The sequence below is a fragment of the Taeniopygia guttata genome, chromosome 3, assembly GCF_048771995.1.
Source record: "Taeniopygia guttata chromosome 3, bTaeGut7.mat, whole genome shotgun sequence".
Taxonomy (NCBI): Eukaryota; Metazoa; Chordata; class Aves; order Passeriformes; family Estrildidae; genus Taeniopygia; species Taeniopygia guttata.
In genome coordinates this window covers 47,178,572-47,196,772 of record NC_133027.1, presented here as the reverse complement: position 1 = coordinate 47,196,772, position 18,201 = coordinate 47,178,572, and the positions used below count along the sequence as shown (strand labels likewise).

Sequence of the window (18,201 nt, the reverse complement as noted above, 5' to 3'; positions counted from 1 at the left end):
TCCATATTTTATCTTTATTTCTAATAGTGTTTCTCATATATATGTGCAGAATTTCTCTATTAGCCCCTTTCTCTGTGAAAGTGTATGATGTGCTCTGCTGCCTGACCAACAGGAGCTACAGTCACTGTATATTATTTCCTCATCAGTAATTTACCAGATTTACTCCTCTATTTTCAGTTTACCCAGAATTTGTATGATCACCTGAATGGTTTCAGACATTAAGTTCTTCTGAAACATATTTTTTATACTAGATGGATTTTGTTACTATTTCAGAGACCTGACATATTTTCATTACAATCCAAATTCTTGCCAGTCATAAATAATTTAATTAAGAATACCACTGAGTTCAGCACATATCTGTGTCTTCCTTCCATCAAGGTCATGCCAAGGTGAATTTGTGTCTGGCTTTTTTTTTCTCTTTTCCCCCCTCACTTTTAGTGTGCTTTGGAAGGGATAAGAATGACACGTGGCATCAATATTCAAATGATATCAAGGAAAAGAGATTATACAGTAAAGAAAGCATGCAATTTTATCAGGTTTTACAACAGACATCATGCTACTTGAACTATGCCAAAACTAGTTCTTTTTGCATCTGAATTCAGGTCAGATACAGCCTAAGATGCCCAAAATGTGAAAAAATAATGCTCTTAATAAAAGCAGAAAGTACAGTCATACCTACACTGCCAATGATTCTCATCTGTGGATGTTCAAATAGAGGGTCTTTTGTATGCAGGAAGACCTAAAGGAAGTGAAAATCTTTCAGTCAGTATAATTGTATAGTATGGACCTATTAATACTTTTTTCTTTTTCCTTTTTAATTTATACATAATCCTGTCTAGGATTATATATAATTCTGACAATAAACTACAATTATATTTGTTTGGGAATGATGCCTAACTGCTGAAGCAGAGACATTTAACAAGGACACATGTTCTGGCTCCTGAAATGTGCTCCCAGTGTCTACTAATTTCTGTATGAATCCAAATAAATCAAACCCACTGTGCATTTTCTGCTAAATGGCTTTGGAGATTTCTCTTGAATATTGTAAATGGTAAGGAAACTCCTGAGATCAGTATTTTGCATAGTGCCCATACCTTCCATCATTAAACCTCATTTATAAGCTTCTGGGAACTGTATCTATTACATTGTCAAAGGATACTTCTCTGGGACTGTAAGCCTCAGGAAACAGGGCTTAGGTGATATGTTGTTTGCCTACCCATCTTGTCAGACCCTCTGTAATAATTTTAGAACCTGTAAGTTCATTTCCGTCACATTTGGCTCAGAAACAGAAAACTTCAGGCTATGAAGTTCCTCCAAGTTTTAAGAAATATAACAGCTCAATAAAGGAAAGACTACTTCCTTCAGATTACTACTGTGACTGAAAGGCTGCTGCCTGAGCTCAAAGGTTATTTATTATGTTGGGTTTGCTGGCAGCCAGTACCTGCTCAGCTCAAAAGCAGTCCCTTGGTTCTCGCCCAGCTGGTAGCAGGGAGCCAGGAGGAAGGAGCTGTGGGCACTGGGGGAAGGGAAGATTGATGATGGGCAGTGAACCTGAGGTGTGGACATGGGGAAAGCATAAGGAATGGGACACAGACCCAAAGAAGCCAGGCCTTTTCATTTCTTAAGAGCAGAACTTGAGCTCTACTTGGGAGTGACTAGAGTCAAAAGCAACACATCAAAATTAAGCAGACTGATGTGAGCTTAGCACCAAAATGGGTTCTTAGTGCATCCAGCACAACAGTCACCATTTCAACAAATTTTCTTTATCTTAGTTTATCTTCTTTCCCTTAAGCATCCAGCTCATGACTTACAAAGGTTGGGATTTCACTACTGAGAACAGCTTGATAATCTGATGCCAGTCTACTGTTATTGTTTCTGTTACCGTTGATAGCACAAGTATTTCTATTTCAAGTATGCTTACTTCTACAACAAGCATGATAAAATTACACCTCCCAGTGTTTTGTCTTATTCCAGAGAATCCATTGCAAGTGAGGGACTCAATGGGTTATATGAAGATAACTTTGTTTGCACTAGCAGCTATAATTTTGCAATAATAAAGGACTACTAAAGGAAAGGTTACTACTCAGAGTGCCCACAGTTAACAATTAGATTTGAGACAGCCTATTAAGGATGTCTAAAGAGGATTGTTCCTACTTTATAGCCAGAAGAACCGAAACACGTGTGATGCATTTTTTCCACTCTCCTAACCAAGTGGTTTGAAACAGACTCTGAGTTAAACATGTCTCCATTAACTTACTATTAAAGCTCTATTTAAAGAGTGTACTAAATGCACTTCCTAAAATTTGAGTCTCCGTACTCTGAGATGACAAACAAACAATAAAACCCTTTCCATATTTTTTTTGCTTTCCAACAGTCCTGAAAAGCTCATGCATGTGTAGAATCCAAATTCCTGCAGTTCCTCAGAAGTCTCAGGGTTACTTGCTCTTCTCAGGGAGGAGCTTGTTTTACCACAGGCTTACCCATCAATAGAAAAACTTAGGGAAAAATTTCAGTTTGGATGTCATGGTATCAGACGGGTCTGTGCAGAATCAAACACAATTTTTTCAGAATAAGGAAGATAAGAGATGAAAGCTCAAGTTCATGTGACATCCCATCATGCCAAGGAGAGGTCAAACTTTAGAATGACATTATAGGCTATTGGTAAGGATTCTGTTGGAGAGTAGAGCTGTGCCCAAGGTGGCAGGGTAATTTTGGCTTTACTGGCCTTAATTTGTTTGCTTTTTTCTGACAGCTGGACATACAGAAGGTGTAGAAACTTCCACAGCTGCACTGCCTGCTATCTGTCTGTCATTTGGTGTAGCTCTTGCAGAAGCCACATATGAGCTATAGATTGCCTATGCCTGCATTAAAGGTTGGAAGAAACAGCACATTTTGTTTACCGCTTTGTTAATCCCTTTGAGATCCATACTGCCTTCTTGCTTACACCAGCAGATGGGAAAGAGAGAATGAACTGTAACTTCTTACAACAAGTCCCTAACAATTAGAATTTGGTTGTTTTGGTTGTTTACACCTGCATAATCGAAGAAGAGAACCATGGCCAAGCAATTAGTCCAGTAAGATGCATCCCATTTCCTTCTCATTCTTTCCTCAGAGCTTTTCTGTGGGTAGTGGGTTGACCCGGCCAGCCGCTAAACACCTACACAGCTTCTCCCTTACTCCCCTGAGGTGGGATGGGGGAGACAGTTGAAAGGGCAAAAGCAAGAAAAAGGGATGGGTCAAGATAAAGACAGTTTCATAAGGTAATGAAAGAAAAAAGGATGAAAAAAAAAAGTAAGTGATGGAAAGGCACTCACCACCTCCCACGAGCAGACTGATGCCCAGCCGGTCTGCAAGCAATGGCAACTTTGCAAAACCTCCCCCCCAATTCCATAACTGGGCATGATGTTACACAGTGTGCAGGACCTCTTTGGTCAGCTCATGTCAGCCTACGTGCTGTGGGGGCAGAGTGAGAAACAGAGAAGGCCTTGATGCTGTGCGAGCAGTGCTCAGCAGTAGCTTAAACACGGCTGTGTTATCAAAATTGCTTTGGCCACAAATCTAAAACACAACACCACACAGGCTGCTGTGAGGAAACTTAACCCCCTCCCAACCAGACACAATATACTACCAGAGGCTGCAGGAAACCAAGGGCACTTCATCCTTCAAGGAAACATTAACATGGAAGTTAAACATACTTCATCTTAGGAGCATTGATCCAACACTTTTGATAGTTCTAATTTTACGGAGTGACTGTGTAAAATTGGAGTGAAGATAAGACAGAAGCAAGTGATAAGAAGTTAGCAGCAAGGGCATTCATATTCTGTAGTAAGAGTGACTGTGACTGCATCATCCCCATGCTTCTAGTCTTGTTTTTGCATCTTCTGTGAGGCTACAGTCACCTTCTCCTTGATACTTCATCCAGCCAAAAGCACTGTAGGGGTTTGACAATAAAATTTTTGAGGTCTGGTAGCAAGGGCTTAAAAAATATTTTTTTCAGCAGTCAGAGCTTAAGCCTTTTCTATATATGGCATTAACAATACAAATTTGACTCAGGATATTTTTTTTTCCTGATTTGTATTGGCAATATTGTAGCCTGAAGTATAAAAATGTTTTGGTCAGTTCTTTTTTTAGGCCGGTTGAAATTTTACTGAGTGCAAATTTTTTACTGGTTGATGGATGGAGCTAGTAAAGCTAAGTGATAGTTTTTGTAATACTTAAATATAAAAGTTTTCCTAAAGATGGAAAAATATTATACCTTGCATTAGAGGTAGAAAACCTGCTCCACAAAGAAATATAACCATGCAGGACAATGGAACTTCTGGTTTCTGCTCTCATTAGACCATCTGGCATTCTTTTAAAATTCAGAGTTGCTCAACTTCTTCAGCATTGTGAGCCAGCAGCCAATGCTGTCATTTCCTATTTGGCTGTAAATAGAGTTCTGGAATCTAGATAATTTAGGATTTTGCCACTGAGGCACAGATGGAATTAGGAAATAATAAAATTAGGGTGGAAATAAGAAAACCAGAACTTTAGCAATATATTGAGGCTCTCAGAATAGGAGTTGTTAGGTTTTTCTAAATCTAATTCCACCACAGTTACACAAAATCATTCACAGGCAGGAGGGATTTAGCTCTTGGATCACTTGTTTCTTTTGTTAGCACAGCTCCTCATATTCTAACAACTATGTTCCAGTGAATTCCTGTGCTGGAAGTTTCGTCTGGACCATAGTATACAATAGCTGTAAATGACACAATCAAATATGCCTTTTGTCTCAATTTATTTTTACCATTTATCACCTCCCCTCCCCCAAATAATTTATCCTCCCAGCTAACAAATCCAAATGTATTTAGCCTTTCTCCATAGGGTAATAAGAATGGCTGTAGCAGACAAGACCAGAGGCCCAATGAGGACACAATTAAAAAAGTATCTGAAAAGGGCAGTGAGGTAGCAATAATGCCTTCTGTATGCCTTCCCATTTTCCAGAAATATGAGTACTGCAGACGTGCTAAGACAGTGCCAGTATTCTGTATTTAAAAGCTGTTAATTTATTTGCATTTTGCCATTTTGATTTTCTGGATTTTGTTTATTCAATCCTGTATGTTACTGTAAACATTGCTATATAGACTTTGAGATAGGGTAACTAGAACTGAAAGCAACATGCAAGTAGTGCACTGCACTATAAATGTGATTATCATTATGTTTTCTTATCCTTTTCCTAAAGAAGTTCATCTTTCTTGTGTTATTAATCACTTCTGAGCACTGAACCTTTGTTCAGAGAACTACTCACAGTGACTAAAAGGCTTTTCCTGGTTGACACTAGCTTTTAGAATTTGTCATGTCTGTATGTTTTTATCCTCTTGTGCATTATCCTGCTTTGTGCTTTGGAATACTGCTTCTCAACTACCACTTCTCACATTGTTGTGAAGCCTCTCTCAGTACTTTTCAATCAGCTTTAGATCTGAATTACTAAATATGTTCTTCAAACATTGTCACATCATTATTCGTGCCTTTTCCCACTTCATTTATGAACTGTGAACAGCTCAGTGTTAGGTATGAATCCTTGTGGGATAACCTTTCTGTCATTAAAAGACCCGGTTTACTTTTGTCTTTTAACTGGTTAGTCCATGAACTGAGAATCCTTATGCTATATAGAATAACAGAGACATGGGAAAATAGGTCTGGAAAGAAAAACAAGAAATCTAATTTCTCATCATGCTAATGCTACCTTACCGACAAAATTTCTGACAGAGGTTTATCTGATCTTTTCTTTAAAAAATCTGATGATTTAAATTTTAGTCTAATGATTACACAGTATCTTCATCACTAAAAGGTTTTCCCATATATACATCTCATTGGTACAACTGGTATTTGTTATTCCTTGTCCCATGTCTCCTACTCTAAGATGATTTATTGATATCCTTATGAACATTTGCTGTTGAAAACATTTGTAATAGGGCATCAGAATCTGATTGGCTAGGAGGAACACTAATCTCTATACAAATGATGTACATTGTATAGACCTGTCATCAAATACTGTTCTGTAGCTGTAGCTTGCATTTAGGATGGATTCTGCCAAAACTGATTATATCCAAGTAAGAAGTTGAAAACCTAAGAGTAGAACTCAATGTGGCTCAGGTTATCCTTTTAGCAGAATTCTATTTCTTCTGTGGGAATGAACAGCAGAAAGTTATCAGAGCAGTTTAGCTGTATTCTCCTTTATATGCTTCAAGGGTAAGCAAAGAAACATTTTTCCTCTTTCATTACATAGTACTGTCTTTTCCAGTGGATTCTAATGCAAAGTTTAGAATTACTTAACTTGCAAAAACTTTAACCACTGGCAAAGAAATACAGTGGATGGAATATGATAGTGCTAGAATGAGAATGCCAACAATGCAGGAAGACTGAAACCATGTATACCAATGAAGACAAGGAAACTTAGTTACACTGACTGTGAAGCTCCAAAGGATGAAATTTTAGGCTGCTATATTTGGAGTTAGAGTTTTTGCTTTCTCCATAATTATAGGCAACTTCTACATTTTTGGAATTCAAGGTTTTCTCTAAATCTCTGCTTTTGGAGGTATTGGTTTGCCTTCTAGACCAGCTGTCATGCTGATTCTCAAATGTGAACACAAAGGCATTAGTTAATAGTATCCTCTGGCTCTTTTGTTATTTTTTTTTTTTTTCTGTCAAACTGCAGCCAGCCCACAATACTGCGTGCTGCTCCCCAAATGAAATAAGCTTGTGCATCTTGTTTCACAATTCACAGGGAGTAAGTGGATATCCTAAAAATGATGTACATGTGGTTACACTGCTTGAGCAATAAGGTTGAGGTATAGAGGCAAAATGATGAACTCTAGCACAGTGAGCAACACAGAATTATTTCATTTTAATTCATTCACTTTAACCACTTTGTTTCACATAAACTATTTTACTTTGCTGTCTCCCACTGAATTACTATGATTTTGTCAAGTAAGTGTTCATACTTGTTAGTCTGTAAAGAGAAGGTAAGGAATAGCTTTTGCAAGAGTTCTCTTAACATGGAGTAAAGCAGTATAGACTATTCTGGAATCAGCTTCTTGGATTATGCTCAAGAAAAGCAGCACAAGGTTTCTCATTTAGTACTATTTGGGTTATGGTACTATAAAAATGAATTAGAAAACCCCCAACAAAACAGAGCTAGCCAAATAATTATATCATGAGTGCAGAAGTCAGCACTCCCTTCTTTCATTCCTAGCATGCTCTCTAGATTTACTGTAAAATTATGATAGAACCCCTGAGTTACGTACTTTGTTTTTTTAAACCAATATTATAAGGTTAATACTTTTACTATAGGGGTTTAGAAGTTAATTGACATAAAAGATTCCAAAATTCAGAGCTTTACTGGGAATCATAACATATGAACTTGAATTGATATGAATCAATCCCTATTAGAAGTCTGGTATTCTGTCCCATTTTCATTAGCTCTTCACACTGCCATTAGTATGTTTAAACATTCCAAGTATATCTCTACACATTCTGAAACAGGTCTGTTAATTTTCCTCTGCTTATGAAGAGATGATAATACAGTACATACAAGACTTATATTCATCCTAAGGTTTGTCTACTTATATCCCTTAGAATTCTGAGAGCCATCCTTCCACTCTGAAGTGAAGCAACATTGGCTTTTAATGTGACAGACAGAAGTCCACACTGAGTGCATATGTTTATTAATATCCCACTCAAGATCTACTGGAAAAAAATGCTATCTTGATCCCTAAGAATAAAAAAATTCCTATTCGATTAACAAGTAAAAGCTTACAAAGAGAGTGAATTAAGAAAAGGTCCTGCTACTTCCAAATGTGGCCAAGAAAAAGAAAAAAAATCACACCACCTATCTTTTATTATCACTAACAAATGAAGAGAGAATTCTAAGAGATTGCCCAAGGAATGAAACATGCTGGAAAGAAAATAGGAGTGTATTTTAAGTGCAAGGCAATCTACAAAGAACAAAGTTCTGCATGTATCACTTTCTTGGCACTAAAGCGTTAAAAACAAATTTTTCCTTTTTGCATTAGAAACTCATGTTTTATCTGTGTTGGAAAATTGTTTAGAGATCGGGTAAGGATACTCAATTCCTCAACTTTCAGTCTTGCTTGACATATCTTTCGCCTCCAGTGCAACTTAACCACAGTGACTCGAGTTTTGGAAGAAATGGTGATTCTAATGACTGACAATATGGCATCTTCATTTAGGCTAGCAGGCTGAAAAAAGTCCTGCTTGCAATCTGCAACCTTGTAATTTTCTGTTTCCATTGCTAGGGCTACTCAAACTTTATGCGTCAGTACAATTAACAAACTATATGGCACTGCATATTCAAAATGTTACATGAATGCTATTAAATATGTGTTACTGATATCACGACTGTTCCACTAACTTGGAAGTGCAATGAACATGTCACAGTGTTTTTCTGTCTCTTTCTCTCGAACAATTTGCTGTCACTGCTCTATAAATGGCTTCTTGCTACTGCTTCTCCTCTGGGAACCACCTGGAGAGGAGATGCCAGGCAGCTGTTTTCCAGCAGGTCTGACAGCCTGTGCCACATACACAGTTTTTTCCACCTTTATGAATTTGAAACGGAATCCTGCTGTATACTCCAATCTCAAGAAGAAACAAATGGGCCCATTTCCGTCTTTCAACCATAATAAAACTTCTGCACAAATGAGATGGTAGCCTCATTCTTATCAGCCTCTAATCTGGCCTGTGCTTGAAGCTGTTTAATTGGTTCTACACTTTTAGTGGCTTTTGTGTGGCCAACATAAGGATTCAGAAAGTAGAAGTAGGGCTGAGTCATGAGAGAAGGAATCAGGGCACAGATCACATTCTGGGTTTTTCCACAACATGACTTGTACCAGTCCAGCCTTCACTGGTGGGGCTCACAAAGGGAATGAGAAGAGCATGGCTTGATTAGTCCAGCAAAATCAAGGCTGTGTGGGGATGAGACTGCTGTCTATAAATACTTTTGGCAGGGGTACACACAGGAGAGCAGGAAAGGCTACTTCAGGACAGTATTTGCACAGCAAGAAAAGATGGACGTGGTACTAGTCACAAGGAAACGTAGGTTTGACATTTTTAAAAGGCTTCCAGCTGTTAGAGAGGTTTCTCTCGGACAGCCTCCCAGTAGCCGCACTGAGGGCCAAAAAATTTACTGGCAAAGCACAATTAATTTAGGGAAGAAAGGATAAAATGGCTGCTTGCAACACTAGGGAACTGTGTACAGTATAGGGTGGAGGGGAAATTATACTGCCTTGGCTTACAAGTGCCAGGTCACCATAATGAGGGTGCTCTTAGCTCTCTCTCAGCAGCACTGTGGACTTAAAACAAATTATAATAAAAGACAGTCTTGTCAGTACATTGTAAAATTGAAAGAGTAAAAACAAATGCCTTACTGGTGAAAATGGGCAATAATGGTTATTTTTCTTGGTCAAAGAGGGCAATAGGAACTACTTGAAGAGTTTATTGTTACCAATATTACCAACACCAAGGTAGTCCGTATTCCAATTGATGTTAAAACTGCCAGAATGAATCTGGGTAAAATAACCTTCTACAGATAAGTTCTCTTTTTTTATGTCTGCATCTTTCTTCTCAGTGTTGGTTTTGATTACTAGGTGACCAAAGATGTGAACGCTTTGCAAAATTTAAATAGTTAGGTCTAATCTTAGTAAATGTCTTTAATGGTGACCGTGAAAGATAGATGGTGTTCTTTGTCCTGTTCAGGAAAATTGCCAGCTCATGATCAGGCCTTGCTCAGAAAGATCCACATCTGCAACTGCAAAGCAAAGCACTTGCAGTTCTCTGGAAATTATTACTTTGGTAAAGGAGTGATGAAGTTTTCTGAGAATTTCAGTTGCTAGCTACCTGTCTCAAGGGAAATTCTGAATCATCTATTGCCTTCTGGAAGAAATAATCACCTCAAAATGGTTACACTCCTGCCTTTCCTTGAGAAACAAACTTCTGGCTATGACCTCATGACTTAGCTATGCACTAGTAATCATATATAGCACCCTACCTTATCGTGCACTTGACACCTCCCTGTGCTTTGTCAGCAATGACAGCTTCTCATCAGCTTCTCTACCCCTCCCATCCAGCATGTGGGAAAACTTTCCATTGTGGTAAGTAATGCTGGCAGAGCAGGTGACGAACTGAGATTGTTTCTGTGTATGGAGAGATGGCATTTTTATTCTCCCCTCCTCTAATTTAATTCTGCTTCATTCACTTGCTGCTGGCAGGAGTAATCGAAGGTTGAACACACAAGGTGGACACTCAAGTGCTTTGCTTCTAGAGTGGGATGTAACCTGCAGGTCAGGTCAAGGCTGACCTTACACTCCCTACAGCTCCCTGAAAGGAAGCTGTAGGGGCGGGTCAGCCTCTTCTCCCAGACAACAGGTGACAGGATGAGAGGAGATCATCTCAAGCTGCTCCATGGGAGGCTTATGTTGGACATTAGGAAGAATTTCTTAACAGACAGGGTCATTAGACTTTGGAATGGAATGCCTGGAGAGGTGGTGGAGTCACCATATCTGGAGATATTTAGGGAAAGAACGGACATGGCACTTAGCGCCACGGCCTGTAGTTGATATGGTGCTGTTTGGGCATAGACTGGATTCGCTCTCACAGGTCTTTTCCAGCCTGATTCTGTGATTCTGTGTGACTCTTCATACAGTTACCTCTGCCTGGCACTTCCATAATGCAAGTAAGATTGCAGAGTGATGCTTTTCACAAAAAAAGATCTTCGAGAGACCGAGACATAACATTAAAAGGCCTGAATGTTTCTGTGATCTCAAAGTGCTGCGACGAAATCTGAACCCCAAAGCAGTGCCGCGCTTATCTAAAAATCTCGCATCGGATCATAAAGACGCAGCAACACGCCTGGTTTCTATCTGAGCGCAAACACAGTATGTGCCCCCGTATTTCTGTAAGCGATCGGTTTATTTAGCAGCACCTAACTACGCGAATCCTACCAGGATTCCTGTTTCCAACATGGACCCGCAGCGCCAAGCCCTGGAGCCGGCCGGGCCCGGCCCCGCCCGCCGCACGGCGGGGCAGCACTGACCAATCACAGGGCAGCATCCCGCAGGGAGGCGGGGCCGGACCGTGAATGGCAGCTGGCGAGATAAACAAGTCGCTGCACTGTTCGGCGCCCCGCAGCATGGGTGCGTGTGCACTGTGTGTTCCTCTGTTCCTCCCTCCATCCCTCCCTGCCAGCCAGAGGCGCCGCGTCCGGCCGCGCTCGCCGCTCCCGCCTGTGCGCGCAATGTGAAGAGTCAGCAAGTTCCCAGCGGCCGCTGAAACGCTCCGGTGTCTCCGGAGAGGGCAGTGCGCCGACGCCGCCCGGCCGGCGTGGCCCGAAGCATGCCGGGAGTTGTAGTTCTGCCGCTACGGCGTCCTGCCTGCGGCGGCGGGGCCGGCTCCCGCAGCCGCACTACGACTCCCGGCACCTCGCGCGCCGCGCCGAGAGGAGCCCAGTTGAAGCGGGTGGCGGCGGCGGAGCGCGCCCCCTCCCCCCCGCCGAAAAGCCCCAAACCAAAACAAAAACAAACCGGCCCCCCCATCCCCCTCGCCCGCCGCCCCCGCCGAGCCCCGGACATGGCGGCGCCGGGAGGGGGCTCCGCCAGCTGCGGCTGCTGATCCGGCCGCCGCGTCCCCCTGCCCGCCCGTCCCTCCCCGCCCATGGGCGAGACATGGACTACGAGTTCAAGTCGAAGCTGGCGGCCGAGCGCGAGCGGGTGGAGGACCTGTTCGAGTACGAGGGATGCAAGGTGGGCAGAGGCACCTACGGGCACGTCTACAAGGCCCGCCGCAAGGACGGGTAAGGGCCGCGCCGAGAACCCCCTTCCAACCCCCCCATCCCCCCGCACCAGCGCCCTCCCCTCCCTTCCTCCCTCCCTCCTCGGAAAGTTTCTGGCAGCGCGGGGGCCGGAGCGCGGAGCCCGCCCGGGTAAGCCCCCGCCCCGCGCCGGGAGCGGGCCCCGCTGCCCCGGCCCCGGCGTCGGTACCCGACTGCTCAGAGCGACGGAATCACTTATGCCAGAAGAAACATCTGAGGTCATCGAGCCCACCCTATGACCGCACATCACCGTGTTCAGCTATACCGTGGCACCAAGTGCCACATCCAGTTTTTCCTTAAACACCTCCAGAGACGGAGATTCCACCACCTCTCTGGGCAGCTCATTCCAATGTCTAATCACCCTCTATGTAAGCAGTCCTACCTAATGTTCAACCTAAAGCTCGTCCCGCTCTGCCCCGTTTCCCCCCCGCCATCCCTGGTGGTGCGGTGTCAGCAGGCTGTGCCCTGGGGTCGCCTTTGCTTTACACGCCGTGTTTCAGGTCGTCGCTTTCGTCTTTTGTGTGACCGCATTCGTAATTTGACGTTCTGTTCCGATTACTTGCAGGGGATTGAGACGGGAGGAGCACCTGGCTCCCGACTGCCCCTCCCCGGCTGCTCCCTCCCGAGCGGCCCGGGAAGCTCCCGGGGCGTGTGTTGGTCCCTGGTGTGTCCCCAGCCCCAGGCACCCTCCTGGTGCCAGTGCCGGGCAAGCTTGGCTTGATGGCCTGTCCGGGATGCTCCTTGTAGGCAGAGCTGGTGGCTTCTGTCCAGTACCAATGCCCAGGTGTATCTCCATCAGTTTCCCATGAAAGAGCAGGATACAAGTCCCTGTCCCTAAACACTTGGCTGGTGGCTTGATCCAGAGAGGTCCTTTAGGCATTAAGCCCATGTATGTTGGCTAAGCAAGGTTTCTTCTCTTCTCTGGGGAAAGCCAGTACCATGGGATAAGTATTCCATGGATGCTGTTTTCACAGTTGTGGTTAAGAGAGCAGCGGGAAGGTAGGGTTGCAATTTGAGATTGTTTGGCTGGCATACAGTTGTTAAAGGGGAGCAGTCCTGAGGCCTGAGCCAGGCTTTGTGCAGGTGTGGGTTCCAAATAGAATCCTTTGCTTTCAGAAGAGCCATTGAGCGCTTTTTCACTGTGATGTGTGCCCGGTGCACAAACCCAGGCTGTGTTTGCAGAGTGTTCTAAGCATACTGTAAGGTTGGATAAAATATACCTGTGAATTAGAGGTGATTCCTTTCTGTCAGAATGTTAAAGGGAATAGCCTTCCATTATAGCCAATTGAAACTTTGAAAAAGAAGAGACTGAACGTGGAAAAATGACAACTTTTATTTAAAATTTTGGAAGTGGTTAATGGAATGCTGCTTCTTTAGATTAGTAGAGAAGTCTAGGGATCCTTCTGTAGGAATAAATGGCATTCTTGTGTGTCTTGAAAATTTAAACTCTGAATTAGGAGGTCGTAGTATAGAAGTGATTAATAACTGAAAGGTAGACACTAATTCCAGTGAAGGATTAACTACCAGGAAATGAGCTCTGATTCTGACTAGCTTGCTCTTCAACCTTAGGAATACTAGAGCGTAGCTAACTTGAAATATCAAAGCTGCCACTGAGCTCTTCCAATATTTTTGAGTTAAGTGATCATGGTTGCTTCTTTTTCCTAAGTATTAATTTATACATATATATATATGTAAAACATACATGGGATAGGAGGAAAGTGGTAATAAGGAAAGGAAGCAGTAATAAAACCACCAAAAATGCTAGTTAGATGTTTGTTGCTGTTCTTTGATATAGTAAGCCTAAAATTGCTGCTTGTAAGAACAGCATAAAAAAAGGCAGTGCTTTGGGTTTACTGTTTTAAGAAGGAAAGAAATTTGGAGTAAGTTAAAGCCAGACATTTTTCATTTCCATCATCTGAAAGGAAAGCCATTACAGGAATTATATTACTGCTACAAAGCACCATAAAGAACATGTCTTCAAAATCCCTAATACTATGACAAATGCAAATGGGTAGTAAAGCAAAAGTAAATATGATAAAAAGATAGCTAATGTGTCAGAGCTGGGAATAATCAAAGGGAGACCTTGAGCTGTAAGACAACTAACTGGTAAAAGGAAGTGCAAAGTTTCAGTGCTGTCAGATAGATTGACATGTAATATAACATGGCACAAATTCAACTGTACTATATACTCAGAAGCTTTACTTCATGAAACTGGAAAGTGACTTATTTTTTCTCTTTTTTCTTTGTATTAATTTTATGGCATTGGTGAGTTCACTCTTAGTTGCTCTTGTGTAAGTTTAGATCCTTGGGTGAAAGTAATATGTGAACAATTTAGAAAAATATTAGAAAACAACTAAAGCCATTAATATGAGATAATTTCCTTATATAAACTCCTAGCTAAAGTATATATTCAGGTTGGAGGATATTTAGCATTAGTTATGAACTTTAAGGGATCCCTAATGAAAGAAATTAGCAAAAGAAATCTAGCAGTGGTGCATGTTCATTGTGTGCTGATCACATTGTGCGCTTTTGAGCCTCGTGTAAAGGAATTCTTCTTTAGCTGATTGCAGAAACTGTTTCAGTATTTCCAATTTGCAAAGCATTCCTGTATAAAAGAAACATTCTGGCTTCTTGCTTCATGTAGGTAATTTACAATCTCAGGAGGCTGAGGGCAATAAGAACCTTGTAGCTCTGCAGAAATTCCACTGAGAACTTGTCACTTCATGTTTCAAAAAGTTGGCATATGAATTTTATGAAATAGTAAAATGTGTTTATATGGAGCTTGGCAAGCTGTTCGATAAAATGCTGGTAGAAAAAGTGGTTGCGTTGCTTAGATCTCTGTGAATGGCTTGTGCATAAAAGCAGTTTTTTGACAAAGTAACAGCTTAGTTTGGCTTTTTTAGCCTAGACTAGAATATAATTTTGGCATGTTTCTAGTGAGCTGACTGGTTTCTATGAAAGTTAAAAGATTTTTTCTTTTTTAAATAGTCAGATTTGAACAATGTTGGTGTTACATTTTAATGCACTGCACCATTATATTTTTAGAGATTTTGAGCAGCTGCAGCTTCTATTTAGTTAAGTAGTGTTTGTATGGTCTGATGAGGTCTGGAGGTACTACTTGTGTTATACATTTAGCTAAATTAGGCACCTGTGTTTACAGAACTTTCATTAATATCTCTGTAGTCCAGAAGGTGTAGAAAATAGGCATGTATGTAACCTGTCCAATCCTTTATTTCATGTACACTAAAACCAGACCAGTGACTTTCATGGGGGAAATCATGATATAAGCTTGCAATTCAGTCATCAATATTAGGTTTTTAGCTCTTCATGTAGCTGGAAAATCTGTTACAGTTTTTTTGTTTGTGTACTGCTTCAAACATTATGTTGACTTTTGCTAAGTGGTTTTTTTGAACACATTCACATCTGTCTAGTAAAGCAAAGAATGCACCTTTCCCAGTAATGGTTAGGAAGATGTAGTTTTGTTTCATGCCTTACATCTCCTCATTATGCTCCTTGCTGCTTCTTGGATCACATTGTAAACTACGATGTTGTGCTTAGTTATTTAATTTCTTGGATCTCCTCCTCATATGAGAGCCAAGTTTTAGGATGAGCGAGGTTTGGAAATTCTGTTTGTTGTGTATGACCGAGTTATTTTCCTTTACTTATTCGAAATGATCAGTCTTTGAATGCAGGCCACTACGGAGTATTTCTTCACCAGGATGTCAGTCCACCTTCAGGTGGATGTTTGCATGAGTCAGCAAACTGAAAAGACACCACTGCTGGTTCGTCAGAAGCGCAAGGAATAGTGGGATGCTTGAGCCAAGTAGAAAATAGGCCGCTCTGTTCTTCATTCTGTAGCAGCAACAGCAGATGCAACACTTGCAAAAGCTGTATCTTCATGTGAATAAAACCTTTCTATTTATTGCTGGTTCTGTTTACCTGTAAACAAAAAATTGAGGTAGCTACTTTTTCTCAGTCTTGGGCTATTTTAATTCTTATTCAATTCCATATCTGCGTTTGGGCAACAAAGATTATTATAAAAATTACCTATATAGCTACTTGGAAAGAAAAAAAAAGTCTGTAATTTTAATTTAATCTGTATGTTTCAGAACACCTTTCAAAAAGCAAGTATGTGCTTTTTAATCTTGTTACTGAAGGAATGCCAGAAATACGAAGTGATCAGCTTTCAAATCGATGGCTGTAGAAGCGCCAGGATGTGTACCCTGGGCAGCTCCCAGGCTCACTGCCAGCTCGGTAGCTGGCGCTGCCGGGCAGACCCTCCTGCCACTTTATCTTTTGGCAACATAAAAGATTTTGCACTGCCCTGTACTTACAATGTATCAGCTAAACCAAGGATTTAGATTTATGTGCTACTGTAGTAGTGTACTTTTGTAGCTTGTCAGATTACTTTACTATTACTGTACCTGTAACTTTTCAAAAGAGAGTTGGTATAAAATAAGTTTCACTTTAGTTGCCAAATACGGAATTCCCTTTTGAAAACTGGATAGCAGTGATGCAAGTCTAGGAACATCACTGTGGAATATAGCCATAGGAAAGGGAAGACAAATGAAATATTCTTTCCCTCTTCTTGACCCTATTTTTCAGTACTCTAAGTTTGTAACTGAAGAGGAGAGTCTGTTTTCTTCCTTGGACTGGCACTGGTGTGCAGCATCATTGATGTAAGGTTCTTAACTCACAGCTTCCAAGTCCACGTTAAGAGTTGAGTGCCCCCTTCCTGGCAGTGTTCAAGGCCAGGTTGGATGGTACTCTGAGCAATCTGGTCTAATGAAAGGGTTTCCTGCACATGGCAGGAGGGTGGAACTAGATGATTCCAACCCAAACCATTCTATGATTCTGTGAAAGGTAGGAATGGGGAGAGAAAGCAGGATGAAGTATAGAACAAAGGCAAGTATCTAATCTTGACACAGAACTTCTGCTTGTGGTTGTGGCTGTGTCAACTTTCCTTTGTTTTAGTTTTTTTTTTTTTTTATGAATATTTTTTGTTTGAAGCAGAAGTGGAAAAATATTGATTGAGAGAAAAAAAAATCTGCTATGAAGCATGGCTCCATAGGAAAACAGAATTCCTGCTGGAGTAATTTGGTTTATTTGGTATTTCTGCTAATATTGTTACATTGTTCAGAGGTTGCATCTGGTCAAGGTGATGGCTCAGGTCACTGTGGTAGTAGAAAACTGAAAGTGTGTAGAAGAGGTAAAGGTAATCTGCTTGATCTCTTAAATCAGTATTCATATAGCAATTAATTTGTGTACTGTTGTCCCCATATTCTCATTTTGTAAAGCTGAAATTACTTAAGCTATATAGCAGGAGTTTGTCAGGAGAGGAAACTTCCACTCAAGTTAGCTAAATGCTGCAAATGAGCAGCGTTGGTGGCAAAATGTCAGGAGGATGAGTACATGTGTATTGCAGTTGAATTTACTCTTAAAAGAGAGGGAACTCATTGATGTGGTAAGGATTATACTCTCTTGAATATTATTTACCAATGCAAGTCGATACTTGTAAGACATTTGAGGGGCTATAATAATTTATATCTTTAAATTTTCTTACATCCTCTATTTGACATTGCCTTGAACATAAGTAATTTGAATGTTGTGCTTAACACTTAAATTTAAAAGCAACACTCTAGTTGCTTTTAACTAATATAAATCTGTGACAGGCTAAACCACAGAATTATTGACTGAAGTCAGAATGCAATGTATTAGATCCTTAATAATTTAGGAATCTGCAGGAAATTTTCTCTGCAGGAAAATGTCTTACCAGTTATGGTATATGCAAACCTGTGGTTTGCTTTCCAATTTCATATGTTTTCTTTTCCTGATGGAACTTCTTATCTTTAGGAGGGTAGAATGGCTGAAGGTGTTTATGCTTTGCTAAAATCTCTCAAAAGCAAAGAAAACCTAAATACTATATTTATCTGCAAATCCTGAAAATAACTCTTAACCACTGAATGCTCTCAAAATGTGTGAGAGGGAGCAGCAGAACTAAACCAAACCTGTCTAACTAGTTGCCTGCCATGCATTCTAATAGAAAAGTCCCCATCTAGGAAGAGATAATTAGTGCTTCATATATGTGCCTTAATGAGAGCTGCTGTTGCAACTGTACCGTGGCTTTGCTTCGTGCCCAAAAGGATAGTGCAAGTGATGATGAGTGATCTTTAGTGCTTCCCACAGACTCTTGCATATAGTTTCTCCCTTGTCGTTTCTTCTCTTACTCTCCCTGAAACTAAGTACAGAAATGAGCTGTAAAGTGCATCATCACCTTTCAGTGGTGTGGTGAACGTAGGAGCTTGGGGAAGAAAGGGGGTCAGTAAGATGTAGGAGGG

At 41.1% G+C, this 18,201-nt stretch overlaps 1 protein-coding gene across 3 annotated transcripts in view; it reads left to right on the top strand.

The window, feature by feature from the left end:
• CDK19 (cyclin dependent kinase 19) overlaps nt 1-18,201 on the top strand; it is a 138,201-nt gene that overhangs the window by 5,947 nt on the left and 114,053 nt on the right. Inside the window, exon 1 of one of the 3 annotated variants that reach the window (XM_030267746.4) lies at nt 11,463-11,795. The exons of 1 other annotated variant lie outside the window; for it this stretch is intronic. In XM_030267746.4, the coding sequence (XP_030123606.1) occupies nt 11,707-11,795 (89 nt within the window). In that variant the 5' untranslated portion in view covers nt 11,463-11,706. Of the gene's footprint in view, nt 1-11,462; nt 11,846-18,201 lie in introns of those variants that run through there. One more of the 3 variants, XM_030267745.4, reaches the window with a different exon arrangement.